General features: G+C 47.2%; 1 protein-coding gene across 1 annotated transcript in view; it reads left to right on the top strand.

Annotated features, from left to right (window-relative positions):
* The first annotated feature begins 1,547 nt into the window (after nucleotides 1–1,547).
* The window catches only part of LOC121856613 (acetylcholine receptor subunit alpha-L1-like), a 64,054-nt gene continuing 48,842 nt past the window's right edge, over nucleotides 1,548–16,759 (top strand). The window contains exon 1 of the mRNA XM_042352257.1: nucleotides 1,548–1,590. Within this exon, the coding sequence (XP_042208191.1) occupies nucleotides 1,564–1,590 (27 nt within the window). The 5' untranslated portion in view covers nucleotides 1,548–1,563. The remainder of the gene's footprint in view (nucleotides 1,591–16,759) is intronic.

Here is a 16,759-nt window from a genome sequence, read left to right as displayed (position 1 = left end):
CACACACACACACATCTCATCAATTCTTCCTCTTATTTGACTGCAACACATCAGGGTAGAATACAAGCAAGAAGGTGTTGCTAATGTTAGCCCTAGGTGATGCGGGTTATGTTGAGTTTGTTGTCAGGAAAGGTGGCATCTGCTTTAGGATGGCGACCGAGTGCATCTATTATAGAGTGTATGCAGGAGGCTGATAGGCATACTCGGCATACTACACTGACAACTTCCTTCTTCCTTGTCCTCCTGTGATCAAGGATTCAAACATACATACATACATACATACATACATACATACATACTTACATATATACATACATACATACATACATACATACATACATACATACATACATACATCGTGGAATTAAGCGTTAAAACGGAACTAACGGTCTTGTTTATTACGTATATTTTTTTGTTAGTGTTGCCATAACTTAAAAAAATAAGTGTTTATTACGTGTTATTTGAGATGTTTGTTTAATTGATGTAATAACCTGATCAAACTATGCATTAGTTAGGTTAGGTTAGGTTAGGTGGGTTAGGTTAGGTTGGACTAGGTTGGGTTAGGTTAGGTTAGGTTAGGTTAGGTTAGGTTGGACTAGGTTAGGTTGGGTTAGGTTAGGTTAGGTTGGACTAGGTTGGGTTAGGTTAGGTTAGGTTGGGTTAGGTTAGGTTAATATTGATGCAGTTCATTTATTCAGTTTATTATGAATATCTCTAAACAATATTATCATTCAGTTCCTTCTGTTTGCTGCCATAAATATTTAATAAGTGTGTGTGTGTGTGTGTGTGTGTGTGTGTGTGTGTGTGTGTGTGTGTGTGTGTGTGTGTGTGTGTGTGTGATCTACATGTTGTTATCCAAAGCTCAATATATCGGGTTGGGATTATTGTAAATATTGATAATCTCTGAGCTGAGCCTTGGTGAGTCTGATGGTGTACTGCTCTCTTACACACACACACACACACACACACCACATGTCTGCGTTAGTAAGCCCCAATGCCCGCCTCTCTGACTGACTACCCGACAATTTTTTTTCTGTGAGGGAATTGTTTGTTTACAATTATGTCTCATTATTTAGGTTAGAGTTAGGTTAGGTTAGGTTGGGTTAGGTTAGGTGGGTTAGGTTAGGTTAGGTTGGGTTAGGTTAGGTTAGGTTAGGTGAGGTTAGGTTAGGTTAGGTTAGGTTAGGTTAGGTTGGGTTGGGTTGGGATTGGGTTAGGTTAGGTTGGGTTAGGTTAGGTTGGGTTGGGTTGGGTTGGGTTGGGTTGGGTTAGGTTGGGTTGGGTTGGGTTAGGTTAGGTTGGGTTGGGTTGGGTTGGGTTAGGTTAGGTTAGGTTGGGTAGTTTTAAATAGTCGAGAAAATTAACTCAAATGAAATTAAATAAAAATCCCATTCAAAACTGTAAACACATTATAACTTCATTAACACATATTCCTTCATTTCAATTTGTTTTATTTACAGACTTTGGATTTACAGCCGTGATATGATTTACGTTGTGTGTTTTTTTCTTTCTTTTTTTTACATTTTCTTCCTTTTTTTCTTCCAGAACTTGAAGGAGCAGATCATGACGACTAACGTGTGGGTGGACCATGTAAGTACTACTGTGTGTGTGTTGGTAGTACGTCTGTCTGTGTCGGTAGTGTTGATAGTACTGCTTCTTGTTGACACTGAAGGTAACAACACACACAAACCTACCACCTACCACCTACCCACCTACCCACACACAGACAAGCTCAGCTACCACCTTTCTGCTTTTGTTTCATTAATTACTCATATTTACCTTGGCAATATAGCGTCCAACTTCAACCTTCAATGTCTACGACTCAGTGAAAGTTAAGAAATAATTTGCACTCTGAGATGTTTTTTTCTTCTTCCTCTTCCCTTTGAAAGTTTTAAGTAATGAATTCTGCCGCTGGAACTTTCTTTTCCTCCTAATACTTTTTTTTACTATGACGTAGCAACTTTTGAGGTGATTCTTGATAAGGAAAGTGATTTTTTTAGAAAGTATGTGAAAGTATTGGAAAGTATAAAAAGTATTAGAGAGTAGTTAGAAAGTACTTGGAGTAGAGAAAAGAAAGTGTGAGAAAGTATGAGCCATTATAAAATACAAAAAGATATAATAAAGCCCAAGAAGATATAAGATAGTACTGTACTAGAAAGTATTTGAAAGTATTGGAAGTATAAGAAAGTACTGAACGTATTAAGAAATTATTAAAAAATATCTATAACTATAAAAAAATATAAATATAATAACCATAGAAAGTATGAATATCAACTTGAAGACGAAAGTATAAAGAAATATAAATCGATACAGTTTCGATTATCCGGGGTGCTTGGGGCCAGGAGTCTCATTATTCGATTTTTAGCGGATATTCGACACTTGAGCATAAAGGTCAGAGACAACCAACGCCTATAATCTCTATATTATCTAGCATGTCCTGAGTGTGTTATATATACACTATAATCTTATCATCATTCTTAGATATATTTCGCATAATATTTACGTGTATTGGAGAGAAATATATTGAGGTTTACACAAATATTTTTTTAGTGGAGATCGTTTATTAACCCTTATATACTGGTGTCTCTCTGAAGTGAATAAAATAGTCTTTCGTTAGTCAAATAAAATAACAAAAGTGGCCTCCCTGTAGTGAAGATAATCTTGAATGCTCTCAGGTGCTACATTGTGACAGGTATGAGAAACAAACCTGAATCACCTCTGGCTTACCTGTTTATCTGTGGCGGGTGACTACAATTGTTACCGTATAACACATGAATCCTAATTACTGTGTAAGCATTACCTCATCGGCTGGTTGTTTTCTTAAGTGTATACGTGGTTGCCATGGTAACGCTTAGAACAAGATGGCTGACAAAATAACAAAATACTCATTTGTGCTCTAATGTTTTATTCGTGAAATTCACTTTTTTAGTACAAGGAACATACGTGTATAGATTTATATAGTGACAGCTCCGGATGTGACGTAATATTATTATATAACAGCGAGATATTATTAGAGGTCACAGTTAAGCAGTAACCTCGAGGGCAATTGTTAATTAATTTCGAGCCTAACCTGTAAATAAAGTTGTAAACGACGGACAGTCAGACAGGCTCACTAAAACACAGGTGGGGTCAAGGGGGTCAAGGGGGGGTCAAGGGGGTCAAGGGGTCAAGGGGTATAATAATTCAGTGAGAACAAGACAACAAAGAAAATGTTTATCGCTGAGGAAGAAAATTATTGATGTTTGTTATGATTTATGATTTATTCTGACTGTGTTGGCTCATCGTGTGTGTGTGTGTGTGTGTGTGTGTGTAGGTCTTATACATCGTCTCATAATCATCAATAATAATATATTTGTTTGTTTTCTAAGTTCATTGGTGGGTACACGACACAGGTGGGAGCTTAATTTGCATAGACAAACCTTGACTTACTGTATATATGGGTAACTCTCTCTCTCCTCTCCTTCCTGTTTCTCCTTCTCTATGTATTCTTTCCCTTCCCTCTCTCTTTATCCATTTTCCATCCATTCTTTCCTGTCTCCTATTCCTTCCTATCCCATTCCTTCTCTTTACCTTCCCTTTCTTTCCTTCCTTCCTTCCTTCCTTCCTTCTTTCCTCCTATTCCCCTCTCATCTCGTCTTCGCCTTCCTGCATCCCTCTTTTCTTCCTCCTCTCCCCTTGTCCATCCACTCTTCCCCTCTTCACCTCCCCTCTTCCCTCACCTAGATACATACCACCTCAGCTCCCCTCCCCCCCCCTTCCCCTCCTTTGCCCTTTACTGCTGGCTCATTGTGGCGTTGGAACCTGTTTGTGGAATTCAGTCGCTCTGTAGAGATTTAATTCCCCTCTGTTCTCCCCTCACTGTTTCCCCTCCTCCTCCTCCTCCTCCTCCTTGCCCTCATCCTCCTTCCTTTCTCTTCCTTCACATTCCACCTCTCCTTCTCCTTGTCTTCTCCTCCTCAACCCTGATTTTTTTCTCTTATCCCCTTCTCTTTCCCTTCCTCCCTTCTTCTCTCTTCTCCCCTTCTCTGTGTCTTTTACCTTCATGTACAAGGTCTTTCTCTTTCTCTTCTGCCTTCCCTCCTATCTCCTCTCCTCACCTCCTATCTCCCTTACTCTCTTCACTCCCCCCTCGTCCTCCTACCTCCCTAACTCATTTCAACCCCCACCCTCCCTCCTCCCTTCATCTCCCTCCTCTAACTCCCTCCACAATCCTTCTTTCACTCCCCTATCCCTCCCTCCTCTCCCTCACTCTCCCATAGGTTCAACCTCAGATATTCAATCATATAGACACCTTGAGTCAATATATGCCGCCCTGACCCTCCCCTGAGCCTTCCCTGGGGACCTGTTGTGGTGGTCTGGTTTTGTGGGTAATTGTGGTTGTTATGGTGTGTTAGTAGTAAATATAAAAAATAATAATAGTTGTTTCTGTAATGGTTGTAATGCTATTGTTTGAGACTACTTTTGCACCACATCCGTGGCCCAACATCCTATGCAGCACTCAAGACAGTGAATGGACAAGTCTGCAGATCCTATCAGGAAGCGTGCAATCTCCTTGGCCTACTGGAAGATGATGGTCACTGGAATGACACATTAGAAGAGGCAGCAGCTACTCAATTTTTGCCATCATGATTGCTACATGTGGACTTTCCAGCCCAAGCCAGCTCTGGAAAACCACCAAGAAAGTCTTTCAGGATCTGCTTCATCAAGCAAGAAGAACATCCTGGCCAAGAGATTGAGTTCATGGATGACATGTTCAACAGGGCTCTGATCATGCTGGAAGACAAAGTGATGGAGCTATGCGGAAAAAACCTGACTGATTTTGGATTGCCTTCCCAAACCGAGAAGAACCAGTAGGTGCAAACAGGGAGTTGCTCAGAGACAGACTACTCAGTTGAAGTTCTGGTGAATTTTGTTGAAGACAATGAGCCTCACCTGGTGCCTGATCAAGCAAATAATTATGAACAGATCTTGCAAGTGATACAAGTGGAGCAGGGAGGCATGATCTTTCTCGATGCACCTGGCGGGACAGGAAAAACATTCCTGATCAACCTTCTGTTGGCCAAAGTACGTCATCAGGGAAAATTGCTCTTGCTGTGGCCCTCAGGCATTGCTGCAACACTACTAGGAGGACGTACTGCACACTCAACTTTTAAACTGCCTCTCAACTTCGCTCACAATGAGAATCCAGTGAGCAACATCAAAAAAGATCGGCAAAGGCAAACTCTTAGAAAAATGCAGCCTCATAGTCTGGGATGAATGCACTATGTCTCACAAGTTAGCGTTTGAAGCATTGGACAGGACCTTGCAAGACATACGAGAAAATGACCAGCTCATGGTTGGCATTACAATGGTCATTGCGGAGACTTTCGCCAGACCCTACCTGTCATTCCTCGAAGCACTCCAGCTGATGAACTGAATGCGTGCCTCAAGGCATCATACCTTTGAGATGTTCAGACACTCACCCTATCCACAAACATGAGAGTACACCTACAAGGAGATCAGGATGCTGAACGGTTTGCAAACCTTCTACTACAGATTGGGAATGGAACTTTCCTGTTGATTCAGAAGGACAAATAATCATTCCTCAAGGATGTGGAAATGTTGTAAGTCCTCAACTGAGCTCACTAACATGGTCTACAAACATTATCCACCACTACAAGGATCACAAGTGGCTGCGTGAACGCAATTCTGGCACCAAGAATGAAACAGTGGCTGAAATCAACATGACTCTACTCAGACAGCTTCCAGGCAGTGAGACCTCATTCAAATCTGTTGATACAGTAATCGACCAGGACCAAGCAGTCCAGTACCCTGCAGAATTCCTTAATTCTTTGGAGCCCGCTGGAATGCCTCCTCACCCTCACTCTCAAGATTGGAACTCCTATAATGCTCTTAAGAAATCTTGAACCACCAATCCTCTGCAATGGCACAAGATTGGTGGTGAAGAAACATGATGCCACATGTACTGGAAGCTACAATACTGACAGGAAAAGCTAAAGGAGAGGACGTTTTTATACCAAGGATACCTCTCATCACCACTGACCTGCCATTTGAGTTCAAGCGACTTCAGTTCCCGGTTAAAGTGAGCTTTGCCATGACCATCTACAAAAGCCAGGGACAGTCCTAAAGATGGTTGGCCTAAACCTGGTGTTTCCTTGCTTCTCTCATGGACAGTTCTATGTTGGATGCTCCAGAGTGGGAACAAAATCTGTATACTTGCTGCTAATGGCAAAACCAAAAATGTGGTCTATAATGCACTGCAGTGAGACAATGTGGAGCCTCCGGAGGGTGGCGTCCTACCGTGTCCTAACGAAAGAACCGCCCTGCTAGTATGCAAATAAAAAGATAAAATATAACTTTAGATATAGATAAAGATATAGATACAAATAAGTCACTTGTTTATAGTCGTTTCATTTTCAACATAAAGTGACCATTTTATCTTAATATGTAACAACTATTAATAAAACACAAGGTATAACTTCCACTAAACCTTTGATAAGATCGTCAACACAACCAGGAAATAGAACTTAATTAATCTATCCTTTTAACTCTTGTGTTACTCATTAACATAAAACAAAACAGAAAGGAAACTCTATATAATTTTAAGCTGTGGTGATTATTTTTTGGGTGGGGTGGATTGTGGGGGGTGTGGGGGGGTGTTTAGGGTTGTGGGGGGTGTGGGGGGTGTGTAGGGTTGTGGGGTGGGGGGGGGGTGTGTGTAGGGGTTGGTGTGGATCAAAGTGATAATCATCAGAAATTGATTACGAATTGGATTATATATGTAAAATAGTCTGTATATTGGCAAAGGTGGAGTTAAAATGGCGATGGTGTTTTAACTATAAATACTGATGTATCAACTCATTCAATATTTCGTCATTAAAACTGTCCATTAATGATTTGAACAGAATAGATAAAGACCAGGAGAGACATACAGCCAGACGTACATACAGCTGCCATCCACAACACCAACACAGGTAACGTTAATTATTATCTCAGGTGAGCTACGTCAGGTATATGTCTCGTTATGTGTTTATAGAGGAATACTGATTAACCTTACCTGTGAGATATTAGTGTGGTTTTGTATCACTGTACCGATTAACTGGTTGGGTGTACGTCCCTCCCACCTCCTCCTCTTCCTCCCCTTCCTAGCTCTCCTCTTTCCCCCATATTTTCGTCTTTCCTCCTTTGTTCTCCCTTCCCTAACGTTTTCCCCTCTTCTTTCCTCCTTTGTTCTCCCCTCCCTAACTCTCCCCTCTCCCTCACCCCATGTTTCCCATTCCCTCATCTCTCCTCCCAGTTCTCTTCTCTAGTCCCCTCCCGTGCTCTCGACTCCCCTCCCTTCCTCTCCACTCTAGTCCCTCCTCCCTCCTCCTCCTGCTCTCCCTCCCTTCCCCTCCTGTCCTCCCTGCTCTCCTCCTTCCCCTGTCCTCCCTGCTCCCTCCCCTTCCCTGTCCTCCCTGCCTCTCCTCCCCTCTCCTCTCCTCCTGCTCTCCCTCCCTTCCCCCTGTCTCCTGCTCTCCCTCCCCTCCCCTCCCTTGCTCTCCCTCCCTCTCCTCTCCTCCTTGCTCTCCTCCCTTCCCCCTGTCCTCCCTGGGGTATCGTCAGTGTTAATTCCTCCTCCCACACACTCCCCCTGGGCACTCCACCAACAATTTTAGTTCTTAGTGTAAATTCCCTGCCTGGCCTGAATACCTGTCTGCCTCTCTGAGTACCTGTCTGCCTGTCTGGTTAACTACCTGTCTGCCTGTCTGGTTAACTACCTGTCTGCCTGTCTGGTTAACTACCTGTCTGCCTGTCTGGTTAACTACCTGTCTGCCTGGCTTTTTACGTTTCACCAGGGGACCTCCTCCTCTTCCTCTTGCTTCTCCTCTTCTTCCTCCCGCACCTAGTCCAATTCCTCCTCCTCCTCCTCCTCTTCTCCCCCTCCTCCTCCTCCTCCTCCTCGTCGATAAGGGTTACGTGTTATCAAGTCAATACTATGGAAACTAGTCAATACATAGAGGCCCTCATTAGCATACTGGTTCATATGTTTAGACTTGACAGCGCCCCTCTCTCTCTCTCTGCTGTTTACACTAAATGACCGTAGCGAAGAGTACTAAAAGTTTGTGCTGTTTAGTGTTTGTTGTTTTGTGTATGGTCTACTAAGGAAGGAAAGATACATACACATACAGACATGGACACACACACACACACACAAACACGTACGTTATACCCACAACAAACCTATATACACAAACAGACACAGAGACAGACACACATACATTCAGATAATATATATATATATTCGACCCGGATATATATCAAAATGCAAATGACTGATGCTCTAGATACGAAGACCACAAATTCCGTGTTGTGTTGCAGTGGTGGGCAGGGCAGAGGAGAGCTAGGTTAGGTTAGGTTAGGTTAGGTTAGGTTAGGTTAGGTTAGGGTCTCTCACCATTGGAAGAATTTTTTTTATTCATCTCTCACTTTTATCTCCGGGTGAGAGAATCAAAACAAAAACAATGGCAGAGAAATTAATACCTGGTGAATTAATCAGTTTATTATTCAGGTATGAAGAGCCAGATGTTATTCACTGATTAGTTATACAAGAATTTAATCCACGATATCTATTTGGCCGGATGCTGTTGATTATATTGCTTACCATCTGGTCGGTGTGGGGCATCCGGCTCCCTGTACCTGAATGACAAATTGATTCATTCCTTTAGTGTTAATTTCGCGGTCTTATGAAGTGAGAGGAGATGAGGCCAGGTAGGAGGAGATGAGGCCAGGTGGGAGGAGATGAGGACAGGTAGGAGGAGATGAGGCCAGGTAGGAGGAGATGAGGCCAGATAGGAGGAGATGAGGCCAGGTGGGAGGAGATGAGGCCAGGTGGGAGGAGATGAGGCCAGGTAAGGAGGGAGATGAGGCCGTAGGAGGAGATGAGGCCAGATAGGAGGGAGATGAGGCCAGATGGGAGGAGATGAGGCCAGATAGGAGGAGATGAGGCCAGGTAGGAGGAGATGAGGCCAGATAGGAGGAGATGAGGCCAGGTAGGAGGAGGAGATGAGGCCAGGTAGGAGGAGATGAGGCCAGGTAGGGAGGAGATGAGGCCAGGTAGGAGATGAGGAGGCCAGGTGGAGGAGATATGAGGCCAGGTAGGAGGAGATGAGGCCAGGTAGGAGGAGATGAGGCCAGGTAGGAGATGAGGCCAGGTAGGAGGAGATGGGGTCAGGTAGGAGATGAGGCCAGGTAGGGAGGAGATGGGGCCAGGTAGGAGGAGATGAGGCCAGGTAGGAGGAGATGAGGCCAGGTAGGGAGGGAGATGGGGCCAGGTAGGAGGAGATGAGGCAAGGTAGGGAGGGTAGGGCCAGGTAGGAGGAGATGAGGCCAGGTAGGAGGAGATGAGGCCAGGTAGGAGGAGATGAGGCAAGGTAGGGAGGAGATGAGGCCAGGTAGGAGGATGAGGCCAGGGATGAAATCATTGTGTCTGGTATTTGGCCCTGCCTCCTTCCTTACCCCTCTCCCTCCCTCCTCTCCTGCTCCTCCCCTCCCTCCCTCTGCCTCCCTCCTCTGCCTCCCTCCCTCCCTCTCCCCTCTGACTCCTCCCTCCCTCCCCCTCTCCCTCCCTCCCCTCCATCACTCCTGCCTCCTCCTCCTCTTCCTCCACCCAAGTACCGACGAACGAACGAAAAGCCATTTAACTTACAACCAAGACGTCACCGCTCCTCCCGAGTCCTCTTATGACCCCACTTCAAAGTTTGTGTCTTCTGGTTAAATGGATCCTGACCCTTGAAACCTGAGAGCTAGAGAGAGAGAAGGAGAGAAAAAAAAGGATGAGAGAGAGAGAGAGAGAGAGAGAGAGAGAGAGAGAGAGAGGCCAATCCTACACCCACATCCTGCGTTCACTGAGCCACCTTCTTAACCTCTTCCTGTGCCCCGTGACCGCTGCCTCCCTCTCTGAAATTTTTGACTCATAACTCCCAAAAAAAATCTTCTCTTTTTCTTTCTTTCTCTTCCTAACATTCCTGTAGACTTTCTGCCTCAGGTCTAACATCACATTGAGTCTTTTTTTTTTTAATTGTCGTCTGCATTGTTCGATGGTGATGGTAATGGTTGATTTTACAGGCAATATGAGTCCTTATGGTCGTATTGTGGAGGGGTGACACCATAGGAGAACAGAATTATCATAATAATAAGAGTGAATGATTGATAGTGAATGAATGAATGATGAAAGAGTTTGTGTAAGCTCTTAACTCTGTTCAGGACTTAAGAAGGTGAATGATGGCTTCAGGGATGCAGTGAGGACACGACACAACACACTAGGCCTCCGGGACTTCTTCACAATTGGGTCGACTGGGGGCGCCCGGGGGCAAACAAGCGACCATTAGGGCAATAGATGAGTGTTGGAACCACTTAACCACCGCACTCTGGTGTTCTATGAAACCTTGAGATAGAGTTAGCCGGAGACATACATACATACATACATACATACATACATACATACATACATACATACATACATATAAAGGTTGCTCCGCGTGTTAACGAGGATGGCCGGCCCAAGGGCCACCTAGGCGTGAATTTGTTTAAGGTGTAGAAGCTGTCGCCAACACAACAACCACACCCTGAGTTAACGAGCTGCATGACCCAGTGTCAAGGACTAGTCCGAGAAGACCGGACAACTCGCCAACTGCACTGGCTAACCATTACCCCGGAATACGAACTTCAAATCGATTAACATCCAGGTTCCCAATTACTGCTGGGTAGACAGAGGCAAATGGCGTAAAGAAACTTGCCCATAGTTTCAGCCTTCCCCGGGATATTACCCAGGTCCACTCGCTTGCAAGGCGAGCATGCTGACCATTACACCACATACATACATACAAAAGATAAACCCAGAGAAACATTGTGGCATAGAATTACCATAGTAGAGGCACAGTGTTCATCCTAAGGCCCCTCTCTCTCTCTCTCTCTCTCTCTCTCTCTCTCTCTCTCTCTCTCTCTCTCTCTCTCTCTCTCTCTCCCTCTCTCAGTGGTGTGGATGAGATGTGTGGCGTAGAGTGACAACACAAATGGAACTCCCTAATACCCATTTCTGTACTGGCCTGGACACTGGAACGCGATGTAGGAGGGACTGATATGAGTAATGAGGAGAGAACATAAGTCTTACCCAGGGCTCTGTAGCTAGGGCACAGAGCCTTCGTTAACTATCCTTAACGCACAGGACGACAGTTTACACGACAAGTATTATACGAATTGAAATTATGATAGAGGAAAGTTTATTATAATTCATGTTTACGATGGGTGGCCTACGATGGGTGGGACACCATGGGTGGCCTACGATGGGTGGCCTACGATGGGTGGGACACCATGGGTGGCTTACGATGGGTGGGATACCATGGGTGGCTTACGATGGGTGGGATACCATGGGTGGCTTACGATGGGTGGGATACCATGGGTGGCTTACGATGGGTGGGATACCATGGGTGGCCTACGATGGGTGGCCTACGATGGGTGGGATACCATGGGTGGCTTACGATGGGTGGGATACTATGGGTGGCTTACATGATTGGGATACCATGGGTGGCCTACGATGGGTGGGATACCATGGGTGGCTTACGATGGGTGGGATACCATGGGTGGCTTACGATGGGTGGGATACCATGGGTGGCCTACGGTGGGTGGGATACCATGGGTGGCCTACGATGGTGGGATACCATGGGTGGCTTGATGGTGGGATACCATGGGTGGCACGGTGGGTGGGATACCATGGGTGGCCTACGGTGGGTTGGATACCATGGGTGGCCTACGGTGGGTGGGATACCATGGGTGGCCTGCACGGTGGGTGGGATACCATGGGTGGCCTACGGTGGGTGAGATACCATGGGTGGCCTGGTGGGTGGGATACCATGGGTGGCTTACGGTGGGTGGGACACCATGGGTGGCCTGATGGGTGGGATACCATGGGTGGCCTAAGGTGGGTGGGATACCATGGGTGGCTTACGGTGGGTGGGATACCATGGGTGGCTTACGGTGGTGGGATACCATGGGTGGCCTGCGGTGGGTGGAAGACACCATGGGTGGCTTACAGTGGGTGGGATACACGGGTGGCTTACGTTGGGTGGGATACCATGGGTGGCTTACGGTGGGTGGAACCACCATGGGTGGCCTACGGTGGGCGGGACACCATGGGTGGCTTGGTGGGTGGGATACCATGGTGGCCTACGTGGGTGGGATACCATGGGTGGCTTACGGTGGGTGGGATACCATGGGTGGCTTACGATGGGTGGGATACCATGGGTGGCCTACGGTGGGTGGGATACCATGGGTGGCCTACGATGGGTGGGATACCATGGGTGGCCTACGATGGATGGGATACCATGGGTGGCTTACGTTGGGTGGCTTATGGGTTGGCGATTAAGAGTTTAGCTATTTAATAAAACTGCCGCTGTTATTGCTGTTGTTGTTATTCTTATTTGTTATTGATGGTATTGCTGTTGTTATTGTTGTTATATTGCTGCCGTTATTGCTGTTTTTTATCGTTGTTATCATTATTGTTGCTGCTCTTGCTGTTTTACGACGACGAGAGATGAGGAAGACGAAAACTTGCCTCAGAAGTATCGGGTGTCTTCCAGTCAACTCCCCTCCCCCACCTCCCTCCTACCTCCCTCCCCCGCATCACACACAGAGCTCTCGCTGACGTCTCCTCCCGTGTTGTCTGTCGGGGAGGAGGAGAGGAGCTTTTGTTCATATCGCGTGTCTTTACTTCTCGTAACTTCCCATGACTGATCCCCTAGTGACTGTGAGACGACACTACGACCTTAACTAGGTGGTTGGTGAAAGGAAGGGAGAGGGAGAGGGAGGAAGGTGGAAGTGGGGAAAGGTGGGAGGGAAGGTAGAGAGGAAGGGGTGGTGGAGACAGGGAGGTGGGAGGAGAGGGGATAAGTGTGAAGGTATTAGGTTCCATGTTGACTCTCTTAATCTATTCTCTGTTTTAGTTAGTTTATCATTTTCTTTCTTACTTATCGTCTTTATTTTCCTTTTTTTTCTTCTTTGTTACACTGTTGAGGTTTTTCTTTTGTTTTATATTATGTCTGTCTCTGTTTACACCCACACACTGCCTCACCCCTCCACACCCCCTCACCCCACACCCTCCCCCCCACACCCTCACCCCCACACACCTCACCCCCCACCCTCCACCCCACACCCTCCCCACCCCCTCCACACCCTCACCCCCCTCCACACCCTCACCCCCCCTCCACCCTCACCTCCCTCCACACCTCACCCCCCCTCCACACCCTCACCCCCCACTCCACGCCTCCCCCCCTCCCACCCTCACCTCCCTCCACGCCTCACCCCCCACACCCTCACCCCTCCACCCTCACCTCCTCCACACCCCTCCACCCCCCCCACACTCACCCCCCACCCCCAGGACCTAAGAGTTAACGTCGTCATCTCATTTACATGTTGTCCATGCACTTGGTCTCAATTTCTCCCAGTAAAGAAACCTCATGTCTCAAGGTCAAAGCTCAACCTCATATCTCAAGGTCACAGGTCAAGGTCACAGCTCAACCTCATATCTCAAGGTCACAGGTCAAGGTCAAAGCTCAACCTCATATCTCAAGGTCACAGGTCAAGGTCACAACTCAACCTCATGTCTCAAGGTCACAGGTCAAGGTCACAGATCAACCTCATATCTCAAGGTCACAGGTCAAGGTCACAACTCAATATCATCATATTTCTTATTTTAGGGAAATTTTGTACCTGTCTTAATGTGAAGCTAATCGGGTATATAAAGGAATAGGGTGAAGGTGAGAGAGAGAGAGAGAGAGAGAGAGAGAGAGAGAGAGAGAGAGAGAGAGAGAGAGAGAGAGAGAGAGAGAGAGAGAGAGCCAACAGCAAAAGACAAAAAAATATGTTGACATTTATTGATATATATATATATATATAATAAATGCTCTTACAAACAAACTTTCATTTATTCATAACACAACTCAGACAGACAAAGAAATAATATATACAGTATATAACTGGATATATATTTTTTCCCCCTATAAAGCTTTCATATTACCGACCCGTTTTATTTCGTTCATATGTATTGTTAATAATTCCCTATAAAATAAATAAATGAAAAATTTAATTCCCACAAGCGAAACATTTAAAATTCTTGTCTCTTTGGTATATTTCAAAACAATTCTCAAAGTTATATATTTCTTCTATAAATGAAACCTCGAGAGCTTTTATAAAACTAACAAAAATCACAGGTAAAAAAAAGTTGTTGTAGTACATTTGGAAGATCATCAAAGGGTTGAGTAATTAGCGTGTTGTCAGGTGAGGGGCGAGACTCACTGTCCCGCCTCGCTACAGTGACGTCAACCAATTATTTGGGATTAGTCTTACAGGTTCACGTGTGTATGAATATTGTCTGGACATATATGGCCAATTGGCCATGGAGGGTGGAGGTGGCCATGGGAGGTGGAGGTGGCCATGGGGTGGAGGATGTGGTCATGGGGTGGTGGGTTTGGCCATGGGGTGGTGGATGTGGCCATGGGGTGGCGGATGTGGCCATGGGGTGGTGGATGTGGCCATGGGGTGGTGGATGTGGCCATGGGGTGGTGGATGTGGCCATGGGGTGGTGGGTTTGGCCATGGGGTGGTGGGTTTGGCCATGGGGTGTGGTGGATGTGGCCATGGGGTGGCGGATGTGGCCATGGGGTGGTGGATGTGGGCCATGGGGTGGTGGATTGGCCATGGCCATGGGCCATGGGGTGGTGGATGTGGCCATGGGGTGGTGGGTTTGGCCCATGGGTGGTGGGTTTGGCCATGGGGTGGTGGATGTGGGTGGTGCTGGGGTGGGTGGGTGGTGGTGGGTTTGGCCATGGTGGTGGGTTTGCCATGGGGTGGTGGATGTGGCCATGGGGTGGTGGATGTGTCCATGGGGTGGTGGGTTTGGCCATGGGGTGGTGGATGTGGCCATGGGTGGTGGGTTTGGCCATGGGGTGGTGGGTTTGGCTGGGGTGGTGGATGTGGCCATGGGGTGTGGATGTGGCATGGGGTGGTGGGTTTGGGGGTGGTGGATGGGCCATGGGTGGTGGGGCCATGGGTGGTGGATGTGGCCATGGGGTGGTGGATGTGGCCATGGGGTGGCCATGGGGTGGTGGATGTGGCATGGGGTGGTGGATATGGGTGGTGGATGTGGCCATGGGGTGGTGGGTTTGGCCATGGGGTGGTGGATGTGGCCATGGGTGGTGGGTTTGGCCATGGGTGGTGGATGTGGCCATGGGGTGGTGGATGTGACCATGGGGTGGTGGGTTTGGCCATGGGGTGGTGGATGTGGCCATGGGGTGGTGGGTTTGGCCATGGGGTGGTGGGTGTGGCCATGGGGTGGTGGGTTTGGCCATGGGGTGGTGTGGGTGTGGCCATGGGTGGTGGGTTTGGCCATGGGGTGGTGGGTTTGGCCATGGGGTGGTGAATGTGGTGGGTGGGTGTGGCCATGGGGTTGGTGGGTTTGGCCATGGGGTGGTGGATGTGGGTCTTGATCTCAGGTGTGAATGAAGGCTCCTGCAGTGAGTTCTGGCGGTTGATCTTTTTGGTTGGTCTTTATTTCGGGTCTCAACAACAGGTCCCAACGGTGAGAAGGTCTTAATGAAGAAACAGGTCCCTGGAGGTGTGTGTGTGTGTGTGTGTGTGTGTGTGTGTGTGTGTGTGTGTGTGTGTGTGTGTGTGTGTGTGTGTGTGTGTGTGTGTGTGTCGCTTGTTTTATTCTCCAGCAGTAAATTCTTCCTACTATTCCCTAACAGCTATCACGGTTAACTACGGTCTTTATTACTGTTAACTACGATCTTATCCCTGTTAACTGCGGGCTACTCCGGTCTTAATCACTATTTCCCGCGGTCTTTATCACGATTAACTTCGGTCTTATCCCTGTTAACTGCTTTCATAATCACGGTTTAATGCGGTCTACTGCGGTCTTTATCACGATTAACTTCGGTCTTATCCCTGTTAACTGCTTTCATAATCACGGTTTAATGCGGTCTACTGCGGTCTTTATCACGATTAACTGCGGTCTTATCCCTGTTAACTGCTTTCATAATCACGGTTTAATGCGGTCTACTGCGGTCTTTATCACTGTTCCCCGCGGTCTTTATCGGGGTATATAATGCTACTTAATCCTTATAACTGGCTCTGGTCCGCCTTCTGCAGTAGCTACGACGACGACCATTACTTGAGAAAATATTTATCATATGTCTTTGTTATTACGGGTCTGTCCTGGCTGCAAGGTAATGACTGACTGTGATACTGCAAATCCCTCTGTCTGCTCTCTTTCTCCCTCCCTCTCTTTCCTCCTTCCCTCTCTTCCTTCTCTTTCTTCTCTTCCTTCCCTCCTCCCTACTCCCCATTCTTCCCCCTCCATCCCACCCTCTCTTCCCTCCCTCCCTCAATTCCTTCCCTTTCTCTCCCTTATTCTTCCTCCTCCTCCCTTCCACCGGTCCTTCTACCTCCTCTCTTCTCTCCTACCCTCCCCTCTCTCTCTCTCCCTCCTTTCTCTTTCTTCTCTCCTCCATCTCCTCCTCCTCCTTCCCTCTCCAATTCCTTTCCTCCCCTCCCTACTCTTCCTTCCTTCTTCTCCTCTCTCAATTTCTCTCTCTCACCCTACTCTTCCTCCTTCCATCCTCCCCCTCCCCTCTCCCCGCCCCCCTCCCTACTCCCCTTCCCCTCCCCTCCCCCCCCCTCCCCTCCCCTCCCCTCCCCTCTCCCCCTTCCCCCCCTCTCCCCCC

Source organism: Homarus americanus, unplaced genomic scaffold, assembly GCF_018991925.1.
Source record: "Homarus americanus isolate GMGI-L3 unplaced genomic scaffold, GMGI_Hamer_2.0 scaffold1024, whole genome shotgun sequence".
Taxonomy (NCBI): Eukaryota; Metazoa; Arthropoda; class Malacostraca; order Decapoda; family Nephropidae; genus Homarus; species Homarus americanus.
This window is presented reverse-complemented; position numbering and strand designations above follow the sequence as displayed.